The sequence below is a fragment of the Anas platyrhynchos genome, chromosome Z (assembly GCF_047663525.1).
Source record: "Anas platyrhynchos isolate ZD024472 breed Pekin duck chromosome Z, IASCAAS_PekinDuck_T2T, whole genome shotgun sequence".
NCBI lineage: Eukaryota > Metazoa > Chordata > Aves > Anseriformes > Anatidae > Anas > Anas platyrhynchos.
The window spans coordinates 61,156,364-61,172,694 of record NC_092621.1 but is presented as its reverse complement, the minus strand read 5'-3'; the positions used below and the strand labels follow the sequence as shown (position 1 = coordinate 61,172,694).

Sequence of the window (16,331 nt, the reverse complement as noted above, 5' to 3'; positions counted from 1 at the left end):
TAGGAGGGGAAAATGCCTGGAAATGCTCTCTGATGTACTAGCCACCCATTCCAAATGATTTGAGGTATGATTTTTTCAAATATTAGTGTGTTAGCTTTTCCATACTCACAAAAGGCCAGATCATTTAAAATGTTTTTAAGGTTATTTCAGCTTAACAATAATTTATTTCTTTCCTCGGGCAGATTTCAACTTAACAATAACAAAAGACAGAAAGTAACCGTGTGTTTGTTCTCCATTATTAAAGTCGTGGTCAGACCCCAAAATATACAACGTCTGATTAAGTTCTGTCAAAAAGCTTTCATTGTAATAAAACCCACTGCAGATTTGGGTGTTCACATTTTACCCATTGCATTCATCACAAATAACACATATTCAGTAGACAATTATTCTGTGATCTATGCTTTTTAATGACAAGTTAAACTTTTCCCTGACACCAATGCTTTTCCTGTTTTTTCCCCTGACACCAAGTAATACAGAAAATTATTAGTAACAGCCTTGGTGCATGAGACTTTTTTCCCCCTTTAGCAATCATTCACTTGAGGCCTTTGCATTTTGCTTTTACGATACAATTTGCCTTCCTCAAATGCCAATTAATTCCAACTTCTGTAGTTAGGCTGTAGTTTGCAAAGGACTAAGCCTCCTTTGTAAATTGTAATGGGTACTTTCTTTTAAAACCTGTTCACTTCAAGAAGTCTGCAGGAATAAAAAACTTCTCTTAATATGAGATACCAATCAACCTCTTAGGATCTACTAGCCATTTCTGCAATTTCATCTTTATAGGAGTTGTTTATAATTCCATAGAAGACAAGGTGTAATATTTTACAGTTGGTAGGTTTGTCCCCTCCTTCTCTGGGCTGTGTAAAATGCTGACCCAGTGTTTTTCTTTGTTCTTATCTCAATACATCCTGAAAATGATAACAGGTTTTAAAATTCAACACACGTGAAACCTTTTTATTTCCCAAAAGACAAAAATATATTTTGACAATAGATCCAGAATAAGTTAATTGAGATGAAGGACCAAAATCTTAGAATCTAAGCTGCTTAAAGACAAATACTAGAAACAGAATAACTGAAAACAGGAGATCAATATGCAGATGATAGGGCACTGGAAAGAAAAAAGTGTAGTCCCATGCCCCCTGGTGGCACAAAAGAAACAACCGAGACTAAAATCTTTCTAACGATACATTAAAAATGGTATGTACCCATTTTAATAAAATTAGTACTTTCCCTTTCAAAAAGTACAAAAGAAAGGTTTCTCTGCTCACATAATAGCCTGTTATGCCACTCACTCTTAAAGTAAAATACATAAAATAATACTGATTGGGACTTTACAGGCTGCCCAACATAACCTCTGATCTTTAGATTCCTAAAAAAACTAAAACATAGCTATCATGTACACCAGCTATTACCTGCTTCGCTGCACACAGCTCTAGTTCAAAGTTACCAAATGTGTAAGCACCTAAAATGCTGTTCACACCTACCCCACCAGTATATATTCTTCCTTTGAACTGTAAAATCAGAGAACTGTTTAAAATTTAAGTTCTCTTTCATGTATGTTCTAGAAATATTCTACCTACAAGAGAAGAATATTATATTGCTGAGCAACAGCCTGTCAACTACTTTGCAGTAGGTTACAAGACTGATCTGTTCTATGTTGTCTAGCTAAGTATTGTCTCTGTCCAAAAGTTACAAGAACACTGAATACATGGTTAGACTGATCCTTCCATTGGCATATACTGCCAACTTCTGTCAGTCAGACACAAACTTCCAAACTTGGAGGTCAATTCACACTTCTCGTATCTATTACATGGACCATTCTTTTGATTTTTATTTTTTTTATAATTTAAACCTTAAAATATCTTCATTAAGTTCTACCATTTCACTGTGTATTCTGTGGTAAAATTCTTTTAAATTAAGTTACCTGTTTCTTGTGTGCTGAGACAGCAGATTGTTTCCTGTTCATTTTCCAGTAAAAAAAATATACAGTTATATAATTCCAGCAATAGTTTATTTTTATGGTGGAGAGTTCAAGCCTACCTTGAACACTGGGCAGCAGTGATTTTTAGAATATTTGGCACAGAACTTTGGAGACAGATATTCTGTTAGCTGGAGATAGAAATCCTTACCAGAATTCCCACTGTAGAAACTAACAAAGGACGCTAATTAAGACTACCTGCTTTCTTTTTTTTTGAAAGACTATGAGATGCATCATGTTTCTTATGAAGATTTTAAACTGGACATGTACCAACTCAGCTTGAAAGCAAAATATCAAATAAAAAGCTACAGGTAAAAATACGTAACTATGGCCTCATGCTGCAAACTAACTATCAGGCAACAAAGTTTTTGTAGACACTAAAAAAAAATATTTTAAGTTTCCATTGTGCAACACACCAGCTATTAGAATTAAATTTCAGAAACAACTGTGTCTCAAACTAGAAATGGATCCCAGTTTTCACTCAATATAAATACAGTGAAAGCAGTGTCAGGAATCCATTCTCAAATTTAAAAACAGTTCAAGTATCAGAAAGTACTTTTTTTCAGTCCTCACTCCTTACTCATTTTAAGTAGGCAGGAGTAAGACAGTGCTAAGAATGTAGCATTCAATAGTAAAATTTCTTTAAAATTCAAAGATGAACATGGAAAATGTTCAAGAACAAAACAAAATTTAGTTCAACACTGTTAGAGGAAAATAGCTGATTCACGCTGCCCCTTACTGATTGCCAGTAATGGGTGTTGATTTACTATTAAAACAGCTTAGAAACATACCAGAGAACCTGACGGGTCTAATCAAAAATGAAACACACAGGACATCTTTTCATTACTAAAATCATCAGTATTTGTTCTAAATTAAGTTTGAAAATTTTCCAGACAATTGGAAGTGGGTGTTGTTGTATTTTTAAATCCAAGCAGAGATGTATCTATTTTACCTTAAGCAATTCTGCCTGAAATGTTGTAATCTACATAGCTTTGTGAATACTGGATAGCAAAATAAGAGGTATGCTTTCTGGATAAGTCCAAATAGACTGAGGCTCAGTACAAATGTAGACCATTAAAAGGATGCTCTGTGAATCTATATACTTGTTTGGAATAAGAAAATGCAATGTAAAATTACAGGAATCACCTGACTTATGCAATCAGTCTACTAGTTTTTATTAACTTTGGTATAAACTTCTTTCTTTCATCTCTCTCCATCTTCACGTATCGGTAAGGTTGTGCAAATAAAGATTTGATTAAGAAGAAAGGCAACCCAGCTCTCACTCCACAACAACAGGTATTAGTGCATGAAGTGGAAAGTACCAACAAATCCAAATTGTATCCTGGAAGTAGATACAGCTGCACTAGTAAAATAATGGCATCACACAAGTAGTGCATCTCTTTGCCATCCCCATGGTTACACAGGGTTGGACTGAAACAACTGAACCTTCCCAAGTGAGGACAGACCAGATCAGCTCATTCTCCACCTGTTTGGAACAAAAAACACCCATACCTGTTAGCCGCACTGAGCAACCTGCTGTTACCACCACACAATATAGCTACGTAAACAGTTCCCTATGCTTCAGTCAGTCTTAACCCTTCAGTGGTTTTGAAGCCCCAAACATCCCAGAATGGCCTCTGCTTCCCCACTGCCCTCTGTTTTGTCCTTGTCTATTTGCATTTGGTACTGCTCTGATACATTGCAAGGACTCACTCCAGAAAGGAGTGTTGGTACCCGGCACAAGTAGGCAAGTCCAGTAACACAAGGAAAAATAAAGTTGCTTTATTCTGGGCAAGGCAGAGCAGCTTCTCATATCTAAGCACTGCAGAAAGGGGTATTGAAATTTTCATTTCCTCAGTGAATGCTCACTCACTCCTTCTTTAAATACACGACCTTTCAAACAGGCAGCTGCTGACCATTTCAAGGAAAAAGAAAGGTAGCTCAAATAATTTAAGCGGGAGTATGACAGGCCCATGAATGAGGAATTCTCACAGAAACTGGCAGACAGAGGACAAATCCACATGAGAGACTTCTGAGGTTAGGTCAGCTAGAAATTATTATTATTATGTATCCAGAGAGTGAGCCAGCAACCACCAAGCGCTTGGTTCAAAACCAGCCAGAGCCCATTCTCCTTCTCACCCACATGAACAAGCCGGAGACCACAAAAGAGCTGGCAGAGTCCTGTTGAAGAGGCTCTGGTGCACAAACGAGCAGTGGTGAAGACAGCAGTGTACCACAGCGAACAGGGTTCTCCTGGGGATGCGGAATTCAAGTCCAGATCATTGCCTATACAGGTTCACAACACTGAGCATTTAAGAAACTCCACGTGTACTTTTCTGACTGCACTGAATTCGCAGTAATCTTAATCACTTCCTGTTTCAGCTTCTTATACCTGGAATTAATTATTGATATCTTCACAAATCATGTACTAACTTGACTAAAATCTTGATATAAGCCTCTGACCAGATGCAGCATACCAAGATGGTAAGACCAGAAAATATTCTCAATTCACTGTGCAATCTGAGCACTGTACAGTGAACAGAGCACACTAAATGTAGAATTTGAATGGTCACATCCTCTACAGAAAAAAAAAAAGCAAGCAGGTAGAAGATAAAAATACAGCATGATGTTGCATCAAAGCTTAATATTTGAACACACTGCCCGTTTCAGCATGTATTCACCTTGTGAGGTAGGACACAATGAAAAACCAAGCATACAGTACAACAGTTAAAAGCACAAGTCAAGGTTTAAAGCCTTTATTAAGCTAGGCAGAAGGTTTCTGTGCATTTTTAATCATGAAAATTACATAAACAACCTTTTTAAGGATTTTCTGCCTTTAAAGTACCATTCAAAACAAGCTCACTTTGTGAAGACACTGGCATTCACCTGAATTAACTGAACTAAAAAACACAAGTCTACTCTCTCAGATGAAATAGTTGTTCTAGTCCAAAGATAAAGTAACCTAAGAAAACAGGTTTTCAGGAGCTGATAGACTTTAAAATCCTTTTAACAAGTGTCACAATAAAAAATAAGCATTCTACATACTATTACTCTAGATTTAAGTTTCATGTAACTTACAGAGATAAAAAAAAGACATTGTTAAGGCCTAATTTGACACCATTATCACTGAGCTGAAGGCTGGGAGAAAGAAGGGGGAGATGGAGACAAATCTAGAAGCATTCCCTATATAAAGTCAGTTATCTGAAGGATGTTCACTACTTGTCAGGCTGGTAAGTTTTAGGTTCATTTCCCTTTTGGTTCCCTTCCCGACCCTGTACTGAATATTTATTTCTGTAGTTAAAATGGCTATCAGTACAAAACTGAAATGCAGTTTACATGGCATCTGAGTACAGGCATTTTAATTATTTTTATTTGAACAAGTCAAAACTTAAAATAACAAAATCATGTAGCAGGCAGAAATAAAGGTCAAGCTAAGAGCAAACAAGGAAATGCTCTCTCTCCATTTAGTTTATGCAGTTTAAGCAGGGCATTGACCGTAAGTAGCAGAAAGGAGTTCTGCTTTATGGGAGGTGTTACTACTCTTCTGAAGAATGTATTTTGTACAGCATTTTTCACTAGATTTAAAGACTAATTGAAAGAAGCTATTAGATTCTGCCCAACTGCTGTTTAGCCAGAACTTCACTCAAAACATACAAGAAACAAAGACAAACACACTCTGGAACACCAGGAAGTACAAGGGTGGTGTGTTTTTTTTTTTTGTACTTTAGTACAAAACTAGTTACTGACCGACAATTATACTTACTATGAGAACCCCTCCTCCTTTACAATGCACCAGAAGCTCAAAAGAAAAAAAAATCCTATTTTTTTTATTTTATACTCAAGAACATTCCTGTGACGCTCAAAGTCTTTCAGATAGTGATTGCTGTTAATCAGGCTTTGTTTGTTTGTTTTAAGTAAGCAAGTTTCAAATCCAGAAAAATGGTAATTCCTTCTGTAACTATTCTGATTCAACATTCAATCTTCTCCGACACAAAACTCCTAAGAATGCTACTAAAAGTCACTGCATTCACAATTACTCAGTGCTCAGACAACTTAAACTACGTACAACCTTAATTACTACTACTTACATTTCAGAGTGATAAAAGTATTTCCTGATCATACAGTTTCCTATACTGCTACATGCAGCAGTGCTTGAGCTTGTTATACAACACAGGTCAGAAATGAACCCACAAAAATAAACCCGCAAGAACATGAAGCAACAAAAGGCGTGTATTTATAGTTCAGGTAAGCCACTGATTTCACCTACTTCACTACAGCAATGTACCTAACAAAACCATAGCTGGGAAATGTATTTCTGGTGTATCAGGAGTTATTTCAAAAGCAGGAAGCGTGAAGACTTGCTGTGACGCTGGAGGGAGACAAGATTTGTTCTGCACAGAATTGGGGCACAGCAACTGTCAGGCATGAGCTGATACGCTGCAGTTGCAGCCACCCAAAGGAGACAGAGGGTTATCTGACGGAAGGTAAGGCTTCCTTAAAGTAGGGGAACTTTCACTTTGGAGTACTTTTGAGGTAAAGCTCACAGGATGCCTTTGTTCAGTGCACAGATTCATAGAACTGCTGATGTTTCTGATGTGTTTGGCCCTAACATCCTACTGTTACTGCTCCACCCTACCATGATTCATATTTTGGCCAGGTGATACTAATTCCAAACTATTGGCAAGTACAGATGAAACAGCACTGCACACTGCAACAATCACTGCTTGTGCCATTTACAAAGAAGTACGTGATGGATGCCTTGAAAACATGAAGCCAGCAGAGAAGCATTAGCAGAACCACCAACAGCCAGGCCTTAATGTTTTGCGGGAAGGACAGAGGAAATAGAAAAAAAAAGCCAGCTGCTTTTACAAGAACTGTATTTGATTGTCTCTGTTCGATGTGAGGCAGCTACAAGGCCTGTAAAGGCAGTTCAAACACATGAGAAGATCAGAGTCAGTTTCAAATAATGATGGTCAAAGGCACAAGGGTAGGAGGGGTGAAGGATCTTATTCAAAACAAAAAAATATATATAAAAAAATGGAAAACCCTAAGGATCGAAGTTGCTGCATGCTTGTGCTTTCCTTCTAATAAAATTTAAGAGAAATGCCAAAGATACCAAAAGAGCAATCCCTTGGTCCCATTCCAGTTACCAAGCAGAACCGTGGCAGACCTGAGTTTCAAAAATTTGTTTCCAGAAACAGCCTTGCACACCATGGGGATACGTCCCGTAAGAGCCAAAGCAAGCTGCGTGAAAGTGGTTAGAAAAAGCTCATTTCCAGAGCATTGCCTATCAGGTAGCAACAGAGGACGCTGTGTTGCTCTTCTGTTTTGCCTTGCTCAGGCATAAAATGCACTAGAAATGAATTTTCGTGTGAAGACTACACAAAGGCTATATATTTCTGATGCAAAATATTCTTACCCAAAAATAAATCCTCCACTTAATTTAAAATACATTGGATTTTTAATGTTTTTCTTTGTCTTACACCTTAGCATGCATGGCACACTTGAATGAAGCAAAATTTAGAATCAGAAGAAATACTCCACCAGCCTGTGTAAATGAACAGCTTTTATGGATTTGTTCAAACTCAAGGTAAAGTTAGTTGATAAAATATGCTGTGTTAGCCTAATGTTTTTTTTTTTTTTCCGTTTGGACCCAAAATACCAAATAGATTAATACGTGCTTATCTGTATTTGGTTTTCATCTGTATACAGTAACACCGGTTCTTCAAGTGAAGTTGCTTATGGACTTACTCCACTTCAGACTCAATTTGAATGAAGCTTTCATTTAGCTGTATCAGTTTAGTCCAAGGACCACTTGTACTTGACACTCAGTGCACAGGAGACAGCACAGGACTCACCACTTCAAATCTCCATCCACCACACAGCCAAAAGATTTCTGAAACAATTCTGTTATTGCAGACGGAAAGAATATCCTCCACCACTCTTCAGCAAATTCCACCAGAAGACTTACACTATAATCTGTAGTGAGGGTTGATATGTTAATAATAAAAAAAAAAATGCATCTAAGGCTCCTGCACCTTAAGCTTGCCTCTGTACAATGCTGCAAGGTTGTTCCTCTTGTGAGACAGGACACTATGACATATGGTATCTTGATATGTGTTCTGAGACAGGAAACATCTTATTCTGACACAGGATGCTAGGTTATGTAGACCAGCTACACAGCTCGTCCTTCTCACTTTCAGTACCCTTCATTAGTCTTCTCAAACTCAAATGATAGCTGGAACATTTTCCTCTCCATTCACAGATACAGAAGTTTTAAGACAACCATACCGAACTGAAGTACAGTTCAGTTTCCCTAGCAGCTTATCAATTTACTTATCTAAAGGAGCAGGAGGAAAGAAAGGGGAGTAGTGTATTTTAAATCTCAACCAGCAACATTTCTGCTATTACTCCCAAGAGTTTTTAAAACAAAAGTAACCACTGTAGTAACACTGTCTACACTGAGAAGGGTGAAATAAAGTACATAGCAACGCTTGAAACTTCTAGAGCAGGTCATCGTCAACTGCTGATGAGCCCTCTGAGGAGACTCTGAGCCAAATGCTCTTTCAGAGCGTTCATGGGAAGCAGTTGCGATAACAGCTTTGGAAATCCACCCCAGAGTCACGCTGAAGGAATACAAAGCAAAATAGCAAGGGAGAGGCAGGGAAGAAGGTCTCTGGAAAAGTATCAGAGTCCACGCTATACTGCAGCAGACAGAAATCCTACAGTGACTACAAATAAGGTCTGAGAGAGAGTGCTTGTGATATGGCCATCTTCAGAATAATATATTGCTGACAACCAGGCAGGGTCCATGAAGTTACACACAGGATTTAGAGAGGAGAGGCAAATAAGGCAATCTCCATAGGTTGTACCTAATCTTCCCCAAATTAACGGGGATTTCAGTTCTATGGCAGCATGCAGATCTTCATATATGATTTAAATGCACCATCAGTGATGACAAGGCTATAAATCACTTCATTAGCTCAGGTTCTATTACGGCTGCCATGATGTCACCTCACTACGGAGTGCGGGCAATGTGCACTTTACAAGAGACCACTGATGCCAACTTTTGCAAATTCAACACCTAAAAAGACAAGATATTACCAGTACCTCCAAAGTCAGACCAGAGATGCTCTTTAAGACAGCACTGAAAAGCATTTACAAGCACCTGGATAGAGATTACGTAAAGGCTCCTGCTTAGGGGCATTCACACTTCCTGAGAGATCTTCTCCAAAAATTACTTCTGCAAGACATTCATTCCTGTTGGCACCCTTGAACAACTACCTAAACTCTCAAACTAGAAAGCCAGCTCAGGAAGGGGAACTCTTGACTGCAATGGCAGATAAATCCGAAAAAAGGACAGGTTCACAAGCCTCAGCCTGATGCACACGACCCTGAGATCATGCAACGAGAAGGCATATGGAAGAAACAGCAGAAGTGAAAGTTGAGCAGCAAATCCCCATCCTGCATTTTACTACTGGTATTACACACCACGATTCTCTCAGTGAATACAGACCAACAGGCACTACCAGCTAAAAAAAAATCCAACTCTATTCCTGGCAGAAATTAAAGTAAAGCCTAGATAGACAAATGCTGATGAGCTACACAGGAAACTGCTTCCAGAAGAACCCACTCCTCCTCTCTGAGGCTACTGTACACCACACAGCTCAGGGAGAGCAAGCTAATCAATACACAACTTCCAGGATATGCAAGGTGAAGGATGCTCCTACCAGAGCCGCACAGAGAAACAGCAAAGTTGAAAAATTAGCACACTGTCAGATCAGAAAGAAGTAAGAAGTGAAGCTATCTGAAAATCTGTGGGGAAAAAATAATAAAAAAAATCTCAGTTCCTCCGTCCAAGCAGTAAGAAAAACTGACCTTTCTCATCGTGAAAGAAAATGTCTTCTTAAATCCATGGACACACAATATCCTGCTGCCAGAGCTTTTCGCAAACAAAAGCAGCTTGAAGTTTTTACATCTGTGGCTGGTTTCACTTACAGTACATTGAGTTCCGACAACACCTCACTGACATGATTTTTTGTAAGCTAAGATAGTGTTTTCCTTTCCAATATTGTTGGTGGCTTCTCTTCCCCTCTTCATCTTTCATATCGACTTTACACTGACGCATTATATGGCTTGAAAACATTTGCTAGGTTCCAGAGGTTTCCCAATTAAAAAAAAAAAAAGTGAAAAATTCTTATTCAGAACCCTACAGACAGTAAAAAGGAAATGACAAAGTCACATTGGCTTCACCTGTAACTTCTTCGAAGGATAAAGCAGCAAGAAGAAAAAGGGTAATTTTTCCACCCAAAGGAAGGACTGAAACAGTGCTAAGTAGTGAGAGTGAGCAGCCTCGAATGAATTTAGGTATAGGAAAAGGCAGAAAGAGTAAATGCTGGCGGAATGTTCTAGGAGTCCGAGGGGAGGAAGGAGGAGGTGAGGAGAGATGCTTGTCTCCTTACGTTGTATAAAGAAGAGATGTTACAGCAGACTGAGGCACTAGACCTTGCTCGTAAGAGAGAAAGCATTATGCTGTAGGACACTGACAGGAATTTCAACTGCAAGACACTGACAGTGGAAAACCAAACACATCTAATACGTTTTCCACGTTTCAGTATTTCAAAGCAAATCCTGACATTAAATAAAAATAAATAAAAAAAAGGCCACCCATGTACCAGCTGCCCTGTCCTATTCTTTATCTGGATTAAACTCAACTGGTGAGATAAAAGCACATGAGGTGCTCTGCTAATATAAGATACTGACCATATCACCAAAGCAGCACTTGTACTAGCTTTTACAAGTATGACACTCAGTATTACTCTCCTGCCGGAGCTGTATATTGAACAGATGCAGCCGCAGTAGTCCAGCCTTGTCTCGCTTTCTTCAAAGCTTCTTTCGTATTCTCTTAGTTCCTGAAACAGCTAGCGGCTGACCTCTGAACTGTAACTCGAAGAAACAAAGGCAGAACTGATCCGTGCTCCTTCCATACACTTCAGCCAAGGTTTTTTGCCGTGGCCAGAAATAAAGTGGTGCCAAGTATTATCTTTACATTACACGGAAAAAAAAAAAAAAAAAAAAAAAAAAGGTTCTATCAGGAAAAAAAAAATAATAATAATAATTTTACTTTCTCGGTGAGCGACCTGAGGTTTTTAATATCGCCCTGACACCTCACTGCTGCACTCCAACAACGTCCCTTTGTTTTCCTGCCGTCAGGAGGGTGCATTCCGCGCAGGCACGGGCTGCGCCGCTCGGCTCCCCACACTTTTTATTTTGCCCCACGAGGCGCAGCAGCGTGCGGCACAGCCCGGCACAGCACAGCCCGGGGCACTCCGCACCACGCCGCGATCGCTGCCGCCAGCCCCGCGCCCCGCTGCTGCGGCTGCGGCCGGCCCGGGACACGCGGCGGGGCCGGGGCAGCGCCTCCCAGAGGCCGCCCCCGTGCCCCAGCGGCCGCGCCGAGGCCGGAGGCCGCCGGACGAGCTCGGCGGCGGCGGCGGGGCGGGGAGGGGGGGGGGGGGTGAGGAGGAAGCGCTGGGCGGCGGCGCCCCCGCGGCGGTCCCGTGCCGGCGCTCACCTTGGGGAAGGTGCCCTCCCGCCGCGGGCTCTTGGGGTGGTCGAAGTGCCCGCGGTCCAGCATCAGGTAGAGCGAGAAGATGACCACGCAGAACACCGCGCTGCCGAACACCGTGAACTGGCGGCTCAGCTTCATCGCCGCCGCCTCCTCCTCCTCCTCGTCCTTCCTCCTCCTCCTCCTCCTCCTCCTTCTCCTCTTCCTCGCTGCCCCCCCGCGCCCCGCGGGGAAAGTTCCGAGCCGGCGCCGGGCGGCGGCACCGCGGCGCCGCGGGGGCTCCTCCGGCGGGGCAGCGCCGAGCCCGCTCCCAGCGCCCGCGGCCGAGCCGGGAGCCGCGGATCAGGCGGGCGGGCAGCCCGGCAGCGAGCGGGGAACTGGCGGCGGCGGCGGCAGCAGCGCCGCGGGGCCGACCGAGCACCGCCGCTGCTCCGCTTCCCCTCCTCCTCCTCCTCCTCCTCCTCCTCCTCCTGCGGCCGCCCCGCTCCTCCTCCTCCTCCTTCTCCTCCGCCCCGCGGCCCGAGCGCTGCCGCCGGCGCCCGCAGCAGCCCCCTCCCGCCGCCCGCCGCCGCCGGAGCCCCGCGCTCCGCCCCCGCGCGGGTGGGCGGCGCCTGCAGCGGTGTCAGCGCCGCGCCCCCTCCGCTCCTCTCCCCGCCCGCCCCGCGCGGCGGCCGTTGGGCGGCGGGTAACGGCTGCCCCCGCGGGATCCCCGCCGTGAGGCGGCCGTGTGGCGCCTGCCCCCCGTGTGGCACCGCTCTGCCGCCGCGCTCGGCTCCTTCCCTCCCTCCTTCCCTCCCCACGGTTCTGGCAGATGTCAATGGTGCTGTGGGGATAAGGGGTGCTGCTGAGGGCTGCCCGAGTGCTAAAAGCGTGTTTTTGACCGTGTTTTAGCCGCACGTCACGCACCGCGGACAACTTGTGCTGGGAAGCTCTGACACCCCTGCGATTTGAAGTCCGAAAATAGGCGTTAGCACCGCTGCTCGGCTTTTCCCTTCTCATTAAAATCCCCCCCCCAAAGTTGCTAAAACTGTAGCACCAACACACTTCTGGCCAGCAGAGTTCAGTAGACTTTTGAAGGAGCCAGGAAATTTAAACCTGTGCTAAGTTCGTCCATATTTAGAGCCTGCTCCAGTATCTCACAGAACCTACTTCAGGGATCGATAATGCATAACTTCTAACCCCCTTCCTCCCACTAGGCAAAAAAATAAAAAATAAAGTGTTAGCTTCTGGATGTGAAAGGCCTTACAGGACTCCTGCAGTCACTGGATATGGATGTTATCAGCTACCATGGTGGGAACTGCTGACAGCAGAGAAACTGTGCACTTTTGTGCGTATTGACCGAGTTTAAGTTTAGAAAGACCGATTTTAATCAGGGGGTGAGAAACGGAGGATGAAGAGTGAAGCTGAGCGCTGGTGACAATACAGGGGAAGGACAAAAAATGGGGCAGGAACAGAAAGGGGCCAACAGCAGGGAAAAGCGAGGAGTAAGAGACAAAAGCAGCTCAGCGGCAAAAATGACGGTGGAAGGGCACAACAGACGGAAGATGCAGGTGGATCTCCTACAGAACTGAAATAAAACCCGGGAGTTTTGAAGCCTGATGCTGTCTGCTCTTCAGCAAAAAGCTGTAAACGCGTGGACCTTACCTGTTCACATTTGCTCCATCCCCCCCTCTAGCGGCAGATGCACACAGAAAATAAAAAATGTTTATTTTCCCATTTGTTACTTTGTTAGTGGAGTTCAGATACCTTCCTCAACCAAAAATCCAGCGTTGCAGTGATCTCTGTAAGATGCCATTTCCAAATTTCTTTTTCCTAAGAGGGAAATTGTGTTTAAATCTGCAGTAAGCTAACAGTAAGATCTCAAAAAATGGCATCAGGATCTGGAATATGTATTATTAGGGCTCACTCCGAAGCCTTTGCTCATCTTTTACACGATCAGACAGATAGTATTTTTCCTCATTTTTTTGTGTAGTCGATTCTTTGAGCAGGGTGCCTAGAGGGAAAGACAGAATTGTGAACAAACCAGTGATCTGTAGACCTTCTGTTTCCCTTGTTGGAAAAGCCAGAAGCAGTTTGATGAATGAGACAAGAGTACTGCAGAGACAATAATGGTCAGGTGGCTGAGAGAACTGAAGTGCCGCAGACAGTCCGACACTGTTCTCATCTCCGTTAAAGGGCTTCTTGCTGGTACTGTGTCACACAAACCAGTGTACCCACAGAAAGCTGGTAGGGGTTCTTTACCTCCCGGGTTCCTTCCCAAGATGTAGGTGATCTAACCTGCAGAAGTACACAGAACCCGCATTTGCAGTTGAGGCCAATGAAAGCTATGAACCTGGACTTTTGCTCAAGAATGGTCTTTTACAGATAAAAATAGTACTGTATAAACTATGATTTCTTCAAACACCATTAAATGTAAGGAAATTAACAGGTGCATTGCCACTTCACTGTTTCATTGGTGTGTATCAAGTAATGAGAGGCCACAACTGAAGATGACAGTAAAACCCTGTGTTGTATCACGATATTTTCAGCAAGTGCAGACCACTGAATCAATAATACCTTGGGTCATGTGCAAAGTAGTATCCGGTCTTGTGCTTTAAAACTGTGTAATAATGTCTGAGGGGACAAATTCAGGTTACATAAAACAGTGTTCTGGTGTATATATGGACCTCAGGTTTTCTTGGCAACATTTTGACATGTTTTCTGTGTGTTTGATTTTGCAACTCTTCCTATTCCTGTTGTGAGATATCTGCTAGATGACAGACACTTAACATCAGAAACCATTATCTGCTTAGATACCTGTTCTATTTTGTTAGATACACCACAGTATCCTAATATCTAGTAGCTGATAAATAAGAATGTATCTTGTATTGAATTGACAGACTCAGCTAGGGTGGCATAGGACTAAAACCTTTGGTCTATCGTCAGTCGATCTAGTACTGGTAGCATGAAGAGACAAGTACTAGAACAATGCTTCCAGTTCTGTTTCATCTTTGTGGGTTCTGCCTGTGGGTGTGTGGGTGTTTGCTTGTTTGTTTCTTTTCACACAGAATGGGAAAAGGATATCAGTACTACGCAACGCTAAAACATATGCAGGTTCTGATTTGCTTAGAGATGCAGTGCCAGGTCCAAGAAATTCTTCTCAAGTAGAACTCAGGTTCCTTTGATAGATACCTGAATTATGTTTTGGAGAGGATAAGGAGAACTCTGTGCTTCAGAAATAACACTCAGAAATCTGAAACTGTTCAGGGAAGATTCCTGGGCAGTGAACAAGAAACACTGAAGACAGTTGTTTATGTAAAACCCAGCCCTTTCTCAGGAATTAAGCATATTAGTAAGGGCCTAGAAATGTATGTTTTCTTCTGCTCAGACTCTGTGATTTTGATTCCTCTCCTAAATATAGATGTCAATGGCTTGTTTTTCAAACAATTAATGAATATATCAACTTCTGAAGTGTGGAAGGAAGAAAATGGTGATGCTGACCACTTTTATAAACTAGCCATGTTTACTAAAGGCTATCTGCACATATCTGTGTGTGTATGATACTACAAATAAATGCATATTATATATATTTTTATATATGTGTGTGTAATCCACCTATGTCAGTGTTATTTGTGTACATGAACACTTTTTGTGTGTTGAAGCATTTAAATACTGGCTAGAATATACTGCTGGAACTTTGGTCTCCTGCCAGTAACTTCTGCAATAGGCTACAATGTGCTAGCAACACATAACAGTGTTTCTGCCATCCTTTACAATTATTATTATTATTGTTGTTGTTGTTGTTGTTACGTTAAGAACTACATTCTCTGAGGAATGCAATCTTCTGGCTGTATCTTCAGCCATGGCCATGTTTTTTCTACCCATTTAGGGTTAGACGGGAACGCGGGTAATGAGGGTGGGACAAACCTACACAAAAGTTCAAAAACAGACCTGCAATCATATGAAAGACATATCTTAAGTACAGATATGTCTTCAGCCATAAGCAGCTGCTGAGTGATTTTTTTTTTTTTTTTTTTTTTTTTTTTTTTTGTTAGATGTCAGGTTTGAATTTGGACACCTAAAAACATACTATTCCTTTCCTTAGATGCCAAACTCCTTTTCTGGATCTAGCCTCTAATAGGAAACAGAGGAAACTGGTTTTGAATAGTTATTTTCTTACTGACCAGTCTGATGGTATCTAAATTACATTTTCCACTACAGACCACAGAAACCTTATCTCTGGCTGTTCGGAAACTATACAGTCAAGTAAACTCCATACCTGAAGGCATCTGCTACCCAAACAAAATAGAAAATATAAAAATATTGCACAGGTGTAACTTCTATAACCCCCTTAACTGCATACTAATTCACAACAGCAGATAAAGCTATAATTACTGTTGCTAAAAATATTGTAAAAAATATATAAATAAAATAAAATAAAATAAAGTAAAATAAAATAAAATAAATAAATAAAATAAAATAAAAATCTGTGAAAATACTTATTGACTAGAGTTTGTTTCCACACCAAGCCACACCCCCGCTTTTCCCTTTTCCTCCTCCTTTTTTTTTTTTTAATTATTTTTTTAAACCAATAAGCCTTCACATTCCTGCCAGGCTATTTTATTTTCATTTGATGTTTCCTCAGTGTCAGATCAATCACTTTTATTTAAATCCAAATGAAAAATCTACCAGGAAACACTTTAGCAGTGCCTCATTGCCTACTATTAGTATCATGGAGAAGTACTTGCCAGTCTTTGCATTTATTGAAGGTGTAAGGCTCCAGCCTGCAAAAATCAATCAATGTTCATA

General features: G+C 41.7%; 1 protein-coding gene across 1 annotated transcript in view; it reads right to left on the bottom strand.

Annotated features, from left to right (window-relative positions):
• MAN2A1 (mannosidase alpha class 2A member 1) overlaps positions 1–11,877 on the bottom strand; it is a 132,538-nt gene extending 120,661 nt beyond the window's left edge. The window contains exon 1 of the mRNA XM_038170407.2: positions 11,550–11,877. Within this exon, the coding sequence (XP_038026335.2) occupies positions 11,550–11,684 (135 nt within the window). The 5' untranslated portion in view covers positions 11,685–11,877. The remainder of the gene's footprint in view (positions 1–11,549) is intronic.
• Positions 11,878–16,331: the final 4,454 nt, after the last annotated feature.